Source organism: Rhipicephalus sanguineus, chromosome 5, assembly GCF_013339695.2.
Source record: "Rhipicephalus sanguineus isolate Rsan-2018 chromosome 5, BIME_Rsan_1.4, whole genome shotgun sequence".
Classification (NCBI taxonomy): Eukaryota; Metazoa; Arthropoda; class Arachnida; order Ixodida; family Ixodidae; genus Rhipicephalus; species Rhipicephalus sanguineus.
Genome location: NC_051180.1, coordinates 80,876,054 through 80,884,963, shown reverse-complemented (window position 1 = coordinate 80,884,963; position 8,910 = coordinate 80,876,054). Strand labels below are relative to the sequence as shown.

Sequence of the window (8,910 nt, the reverse complement as noted above, 5' to 3'; positions counted from 1 at the left end):
TCCGCCCTCCGCTCCGTGGCTGCGCGCGCCCCGCGCATTGCCTGTGGTGATGAAGGCCGGCGGGGAGACGCCGAACGAAAGCGTGCGAAGCGGGCCGAGCACAGCCGAGCACCCCGAAGCCGATCTGGCGCGGGGACGCGCGATGCGTGAGCGAGCGCGGGCCCTCGAATTCGATCGGCCGAACGCGCGCTTCAAGCGAGACTTCCTGGACCGCAGCTTCGGATATAGCTGCGCGGTGTGCGATCGACTGTGGTTCGACAACAACCTGAGCCCCATCTCGGGCGTGCGCAACGCCGCCAACAAGTTGAACGCGTTGCGGCAGTTGCGGGTTCTTTGGAACGAGTTCGGAAGACAGATCATCATCATCAGTAAAAGTGCTCTGCACTTAAAAACGGCCAGACCTCCGTGGGTCGGCTGGCGCGTGCTCTCTCGGTGCCGTCTCTTCGCTCGGCTCTGCAGTTTAGTCGCGCGCGCCCCCTCATAGCATCACCCCGTGCTTCGCACTTCCTCATACTCCCCTTCGGGGAAATGCGGGTTTTAGGGGCGAAGCTCCTTAAGGCGGCACCCGTTCGTCCCTCGTAGTAGTAGTCGTAGTGCGTAACCATTCTTACGCTTTGACCTCCAAGGTGGTGCCGGTGGGAGATTTTTCCTGTGCGTTGTTGAACAATAAAAAATTCGCAGCGTGCGCGTTAACTAAAAGCCGAATTCTTCTGTCTCTCATTCCCCATTAGCAGCCATTGGCATGTTCCAGTAGGAAACGTTAGTAGAAGTAGAAGTGTAAGTGTTAGCTAAAAGCCGACTTCTTCTGTCTCTCATTCCCATTAGCAGCCATTGTTTACCTCCAAGGTAGTGCCTGGTGAGATTTCTCCTGTGCGTCATTAAACAATAAAAATTTTGTTCAAAACGCCGTTGATTGATGAACTAAACCAACGAAAGACGCCAGATGTTTTGTAAAAGCAAAACGAAAGAACGCCAGATGTTTCTAAAGCAAAATGAAAAGACGCCAGCTGCTTAACGAAAGACGCCAGATGTTTTCTAAAGCAATGGTTTTCTAAACAATGAAAATTCACAGCGTACATGTAAAATTAAAGTGAGCTGCAAGTCGTCATAACTCATCGAACCTTTAGTATAAACGCGCCCGATCTCACGTCGGTGATGATGTACTGGGCAGAATTCACGGAAGATTCACGGTTTACCGATGAACCTCCGCAGCTTCGCCCACTCATCATCATTCACTCCGTGGATATGCTGTGATTTTTTTTTTGTTAATTTGGATATTTGTATGTGTATAGCCAATCGAAACTTGTATAAGCAATCCGTTCTCATACTTACTAAAGTTTTCTTGTCCGATTCTGATAGTAGTTCCACAGTTCTACAGTTACATTTCTTGGGCCTCCTCCCGAAAATGTTATACCGTGATATATGCATTGCCTTTTGCGATTCTGTTAATAAATTTGAACTTGAAGTTGAACTCATTCGGCATACAGGGGCCGGCCGGGAAGTCAGTTGACGCCGCCACCACCCCTATAGAGCCTCCAGCATATACATGTGTATACCACGGCGGCCCCTCTTCTGAGTGCCAAGCGCGACCCGCACCAGACTTGTACAGAGCGCGCCGAATCGCTGACCCGTGTTCAAAAAACCAGTCGACGACCCGATTTCCACACGCACACGACCCTTAAGTTGCATTCCTAAAGAGACAAACACTTTCAAGTAAAGCAAAACCGCGAGGTGAGGTAGCGCGTTGTCTGCAGCGGATGACGTGGATGTTTAAGATGCTGTTTCTAAAAACAAACTTCCACACTAACTCTCCACCAATCACGGAAGCCCGGGGAGTTTGTAAGTTTCTGTAGCGCTCTCTCTCTCTCTCTCGTGTCTATGTCTAGTTCCCTTTCTCTCCAGCTCCAAGACACTTCGGCTAAACTAAAACGACTCCTAAACGGCCTGCCGTAATGTCAAGACCTCCCAACAGGCGGCGCGAGATGCGTACACGCGATTGCAGAGGAGAGAAGGCGGCAGGGTGCAAAGAGCGAGGCTTAGCAGTATTGGATATTTATTTCTTTTACTTCTTCATTTCTTCCTCATTTTCTTTTCCTGCCTCGTTCAACTAGTCCTGGGACAGAGATCCTCCTCACGAAAGGAAAACATGACGCAACACAGAGTCGTTGTTCTCGTAAAGTCTTGTTGCTCCTTGTTGCCGGTAGTGATGCCGCCTGTTTTCCATCTGCTTTGCTGTTGTTCTTTATTTACCCGGAAACTAACGGGAACCTGTCGAGCGCCACTGGACGGGGCGTACATGGGAAACCGACCACATACCCGGCTTGGCGGCCACATATGGCAGAGAGGGCCCACTGCGCCGACTCTTCAGTTGTGTGCAGCGTTATACCGGACAGTAACGCAACTTAAATGCGCGTTACTTCGTTAAGAATAGCGTTGTATAGATTGCTAAATTCTTAAAAGCAAGGGATCACTCGGTGTACTAACTAGGTGCAAAGCTGATTTTTAATAACATTGATGCCAAATTCGGGGAAAGAAATCCGAAGGAGAGAGAGAGAGAGAAAGGTTTATTGTGGCAGGAAAGCTGAGAGGTCGGCCTGAATCAATCTTCTGGCCTGCTGCTCAGCGTTAGGAAAAGGGAGGGGGTGGGAAAGAGAGAAGCAGGGCTGGGCAAAGATACTTTGAAATTGTATCGCGATACGATACAAGATACTCGGGCAAGAAGTATTTGAGATACTGATATGTTATAGCGTAGCAGAAGGATTAAAACGCTGGCCAGCGTCTGCTAGTGATCGGCACTTCGTGACGTCACTGTTGCTGGGGCATATAAGCTCGAACGGATTCACGCGGCAATAAACGCTCTGGTGTTCTGGACCTGTGTGCTGCGTCCAAGTTATTACATTGGCGACGAGGATGGGATGCGTCTGCTCGGGCCTGCCGAGCGTCGACTAGCCACCGGGAGCCGGCACGTATGGGATGCGTTCCTGCGACGTGAAAGCTGTTGGAGATCATGTCTGGACATTGCACCGGCCGTCTACCCAACGCAGCAGGCGTCTGCAGGTGACGCGTAAGGCGTTTCGCAAGTGGCAAATGGTGCGGGCCTGACAACGCAGCAACGGACGCTGAAACGTCGAGAAGGCTACAATACGATAAGCGCCTTTTGACTCTCATTTAGCTACAGCCATGTCGAGGTTGGGCAAGATAGAGGAGTTTGACGCCAAGGTTCAGACGTTCGATTCGTACTTGGAGCGTTTCGAGCACTTTGTCAGTGCGAATGACATAGCTCAAGAGAAGAAACTCTCAGTATTTTTGACAGTGATCGGGGCGGAAGCGTATGAAGTACTCAAGAATTTGGTTGTACCATCACTTCCTGGGGAGAAGACTTTTGATGAAGTCAAGGTTCTATTGAAAAACCATTACAGCCCCCCGATATCAATTATAGCTGAGAGGTGCAGGTTTAACCGCAGGGTTCAGCTTGAGCACGAAAGTGTAGAAGACTTTATCATTGAGATAAAGCATTTGGCTCGGAAATGTGATTTTGGGTCCTTTCTTAAAGACGCTATGCGTGACAGGCTTGTGGCAGGAATCCGCAGCGAAGACATTCAAAGGGCTCTATTCACAGAAGAAAACCTGGGCTTTGAAAGTGCTTGCAAAATTGCTCTTGCGCGAGAGCTAGCAGCCAAGCAAACAGCAATACTGCAAGCAGGAGGGACAAACTCGGCTGTAAATGCCCAAATATGAAGTGAACCCGGCTACTCAAAAGAAAAGATCAATGCACCAGAATGAGAACAAAAAGACCAAGTGTTGTTGTTGTGGTAAGGCGCATGACTTCAACAACTGCTGGTACAAGAACTATAAATGCAACCGGTGCTCTCAAGTAGGTCATCTGCAGAAAATGTGCCCAAGAAAGGCTCTACACAAAAGAACGCATATCGTGTCGGAATCATCCAGTGAAGATGAGCACACGATGTACGCGTGCCACGATTCATCTGGCAAGAAGAAGGGCTACATAGTTACCATGACCATAGAAGGAAACAGCGTTCCTATGCAAGTCGACACTGGTGCCGCGGTGTCTGTAGTCCCTGAAGAGGTGTATCGGTCGACTTTTCCGCACGTTAAATGTGAACCTACCACGGTAGTGCTGAAAACTTATACTGGTGAAAAGATTAATGTTTTGGGGGAGTGTCATCTAAAGGTGCAGTATGATGACCAACAAGCTGTTTTACCGACTGTTATTGTGCGTGAAGCTGAGCGAAAGTTACCAGCTCTTCTAGGTAGGACATGGCTCGAGAAATTTCAGCTTGATTGGCAGTCGTTGTTCTCTTTAAGTATAGATGATAGAGTTGCTTCGCTACGAGAGAAGTACGCGGGGGTCTTCTCACCAACATTAGGCGCTATCAAAAACTATGAAGCGCAGATTGTCCTAAAACAAGGAGGTTCTCCTGTGTTTTGTAGAGCCCGGCCTGTGCCTTTTGCACTGCGTGAAGCAGTTGAAAAGCAGCTGGATGAACTGGAGAAAGACGGCGTGGTTACACGAGTGAGTCACAGTGACTGGGCTACTCCTTTGGTGGTAGTTCCAAAGAAAGAAGGTGATAAGCTACGGCTTTGTGGTGATTTTAAAGTCACTGTTAACCCTGTTCTTAAGATGGACCATTATCCATTGCCGCAACCAGAGGAGTTGTTCACGTCAGTTTGTGAGGGAAAGGTATTTTGCGTGCTTGACTTGTCGTCAGCTTACCAACAAGTCGTGTTAAGCGAGGATTCAAGGCGAATCCTCACAGTTAACACTCACAAGGGGCTTTATCAATTTAATCGGCTTCCGTATGGTATTGCCAGTGCTCCAGCGCTGTTTCAGGCGCTCATGGATAAGGTGCTTATGGGAATAAAAAACGTGGGTTGCTACATCGACGATGTTATCATTGCAGGCAAAGACGTGAATGAGTGCTATAAAACATTAGACATAGTCTTGAAACGCCTGAGCGAGCACAATATTACTCTCAAGACGGAGAAATGCAAATTCTTTGAAAGCTCAGTGCGCTATCTGGGCCACCAGCTCAGCTCAGAAGGCATTTATCCTACTGAGGGGAAGGTTAAGGCCATAAAAGATGCTCCCCCGCCAAAAAACGTGACAGAACTCAAAGCATATTTAGGCTTGCTGAACTTTTACGGGAAGTTTATGAAAAACTTAGCAATGGTGGCAGAACCGTTGCACAAGTTGCTAAGAAAAGAGCAAAAGTGGATCTGGTCTAAAGAGTGTGGTAACGCTTTTGAAGCCACTAAACTACTGCTTATCAATAGTCGAGCGCTTACATACTTTGACGTTCGGAAACCACTGGCGCTACAGTGTGATGCTTCCGCGTACGGTGTTGGAGCTGTTATTTTTCATGTAATGCCAGACGGGCAAGAACGGCCAATTGCTTTTGCCTCACGAACTCTGACCCCAGCGGAGCGAAATTATGCTCAGTGTGAAAGGGAAGCGCTCGCGCTGATTTTTGGGCTTAAGAAATTTCACAAGTTTCTTTTTGGTCGCCAGTTTGTACTCTACACCGACCATCAGCCACTTCTTGGTATTCTTGGCCAAGACAAACCGACCCCCTCCCTAGCTGCGGCTAGACTACAAAGGTGGTCGTTAATACTGGCAGCTCATCAGTACACCTTAAAGTATCGAAAGGGCAGCGAAACCGAAGTAGCTGATGCGCTGTCAAGACTTCCTTTGAGCTGCGACTCAAAAGGAGATGAAGCCGAGTGTTTATCTGTTTTTGAGTGTACGCCACTTACGGCGCAGGATGTGGCTAGAGCGACAGCCAGAGATGCTATACTGTGCACTGTTCGAGGGTACACCCTCTCGGGATGGCCTGCGGACGTACCAGAACATCTGCAACCGTATTACATACGGCGTTTTGAGCTCTCGATTGAGCAAGAATGTGTGACCTGGGGGTCACGAGTAATTGTACCGGAGCAGTTGAGAATGTCGGTACTAGCCTTATTGCATGAGGATCATCCTGGCACCAGCAGAATGAAAATGCTGGCACGCAGTTTCGTCTGGTGGCCGGGACTAGACAAGTGTATTGAAGAGTATGTCCGACAGTGCAGGGTGTGCCAGCGTGCACGCACAGCGGTTGAATTGGCTCCCCTACAGCCCTGGCCATATCCTGCGAAGTGTTGGCAAAGACTTCATGTAGACTTCGCATCAAAGGGCCAACACAACTTTCTGGTTTTGGTCGATGCCTATTCTAAGTGGATTGAAGTTTGGGTGATGTCTTCAATGACGGTATCGCAAACAATACGCAGGCTGCGCAGTGTTTTTTCGGCGTACGGCTTCCCGGAAGAAATTGTTAGTGATAATGGGCCACAGTTTACTTCACAAGAGTTTGCCGACTTTATGGCAAAGAATAATATAAAACACACAAGGACACCGCCCTACCACGCAAGTTCTAATGGGGCTGCCGAACGCCTAGTACAAACGACTAAACAAGTGTTACTGAAACAGGTGCTTGCTCAATCTGAAACCAGGGAAAAAGAATCGCTGCAGGAGGGAATAGATAGTTTTCTTATGTCATACCGCAATACACCGCATACGCTTACAGGTAAGACGCCAGCCGAGCTCTTCCTGAAGCGGCAGCCTAGAGTGAAGTTAACCTTCCTGAAACCGGACTTTGTGAGTGATATGGTGAGCAAACAAGTCCGCGTTAAAGTAAGATCGGACACCAAAAGAGGTGGTGAACGTGTGTTTGTAGTGGGAGAGAGAGTGTGGGTGAAGTGTGTGCGCGGCGAGATTTCTTCCTGGGAAGAGGGCATAGTGACGCAAGTGGTTAGCCCCGTGACCTATCTTGTGCGTGTGGCTGAACAAGTGCGATTCGTTCACGTTGACCATTTGCGCCCATCATTCGCTGGCCCAGAAGCAGGTATGCGGTTGCCTGCTCCTGCTACTGATCCACCGCCAATTGACCCTTTGATCGAGACACCCTTTATGCCTACAACACCACCACCGCCAGAGATGGCGACAAAGCCGTTTGTTGAGCCACAGATGCCTCGACCAGTTGGTTCACCACCATCACTGTCTTCGAGCACCGCTGCAACAACTTCGGGGGTTCCCAGCCCGACTCTCCAGCCCCTTTTGCCACATCACTCGCCGCCAAGTGGTCCTCATCTTGATACCACAGCTGCAGATGCATCTCCCGTGCCTTTGAGGCGAAGTGCTCGGGAGCGTCGTCAGCCGAACTGGTTTAAGCATTCTGACTATGAGTGATGTGTATTTTCTTATTTCTTTTGGATTAAGTGGGGATTGTTATAGCGTAGCAGAAGGATTAAAACGCTGGCCAGCGTCTGCTAGTGATCGGCACTTCGTGACGTCACTGTTGCTGGGGCATATAAGCTCGAACGGATTCACGCGGCAATAAACGCTCTGGTGTTCTGGACCTGTGTGCTGCGTCCAAGTTATTACAAGATACAAGATACTCGCGGAATAATTGTATCCGATACGATACTTCCCAATTGTATCTTAAGATACTTCGATACATTTGCAAATTTGCTGTTATATATCTATATAATGAAGCAGCAAAGACCTATTTAGAAATGTGTTTACTTGAAAATTTCTTAACTGCGACCAGCTTTGTTTAATTTTAACGAAATAGCTGTTTGTATCACAAGATACAAACTTTCTTGCTCAAAGCGTATTAGTTTCATTTCTAAACGACTTATTGGGATTTGTTTGGCTGCTTAACATGACAGCTCTTTAAATGCTGCGCTGTTAGTTGTTTTTTCTTGACACTTCTGTAGTTTATTGGTGTCGCTGCTCTACTTGGCGACCAGCTAACTGGTTACCATCTACTTGCAAGTGCCTTCGCACGATGGCACAAATACCGCTGTGCAGTCTTACCTTGTCCGCAAGCGTATTGTTTTCGTAATACCGCATCCACCGACAGGTGTACAGCAGCAGCAACGTTGGCAGCGGTATTGTTTGTGACGCATCGTGTAAAGACGATGAACTATATATACATAGTCGGCGCTCACAATTAATTGAGGACATAAAACTGCAGTCATTTTTCATATTTTACTTATCTGCTGGCGTAAAGCGTTCGTTAGCAACATATTCACTGACGTGCAATATTTTACCATTTGTTCTCTGAGAGAACCTGAGCCGCCACGAAACGTCTCAGAGGTATTGTAGCGGCACAAAACGCCGCAGGTTATCACTGCTATTCACACTATTGTCACTTCTAGCTCTGCTTACATACGGATTTGTCACAATAAGAATACTTTAAAGTGACCTAAAAAAGGAAAACGAATATATTTAACTCAAATAGCAAGGTGGTTCCGTATTAAACAATCAAAGTGATTAAGTATACAGGGTGTTTCACGTAAGTAGAACCCAATATTAAAAAAAAAAAAGTGGTTAACCGCCGCTGAATGAAACCAAAGGTATTTGGTTTGCCGTCATGTGGCACTCGTTATGATATGTTTTGTACTAAGCTTAATTGCAACAATTATGCGACATTGCGACATTTTTAATATTCACTTTAGGGCCAACTGCGCTTCGACACATCGTAGAGCGAATTTAAAAACGACAGACCCAATTTTATTTTGGCAGCATACATGTTGCGTGGTGAATGTTTTCGGGCTTTTAGAGAAAGCTCGCGAAATATGAAATAAAACAATGTTCGCAGACAGTTAAAAAATAAGAATAAAGCAGAGAACGTATTTTAGAAGCAGGTTACAAAAGACATATTACAATAAACAGATGGGCAAGAAACTATGCAGAGGACTAGGTAATGTATGGGATGCAAACGGAAGACAGCAAAGAAAGCACTTGTGCTGACAATCAAGTTATCATTAAAATAACTTTTCGAATAATTTAGCAGGAAGAACAAAGACACAGTACGTCAAAATATTTCCTGTTACGTAAATGCTTGT

General features: G+C 47.3%; 1 protein-coding gene across 1 annotated transcript; it reads left to right on the top strand.

The window, feature by feature from the left end:
• Positions 1-3,165: 3,165 nt before the first annotated feature.
• On the top strand, positions 3,166-3,738 carry LOC119394753 (uncharacterized). Its single transcript, XM_037662059.1, has one exon. The coding sequence runs from the start codon at positions 3,181-3,183 to the stop codon at positions 3,736-3,738; it is 558 nt and encodes a 185-aa protein (XP_037517987.1). The 5' UTR covers positions 3,166-3,180.
• Positions 3,739-8,910: the final 5,172 nt, after the last annotated feature.

What these genes read in the sequence shown, in the direction of transcription:
- LOC119394753 (XM_037662059.1), top strand. Translation starts at nt 3,181, where the DNA reads ATGTCGAGGTTGGGCAAGATAGAGGAGTTTGACGCCAAGGTTCAGACG.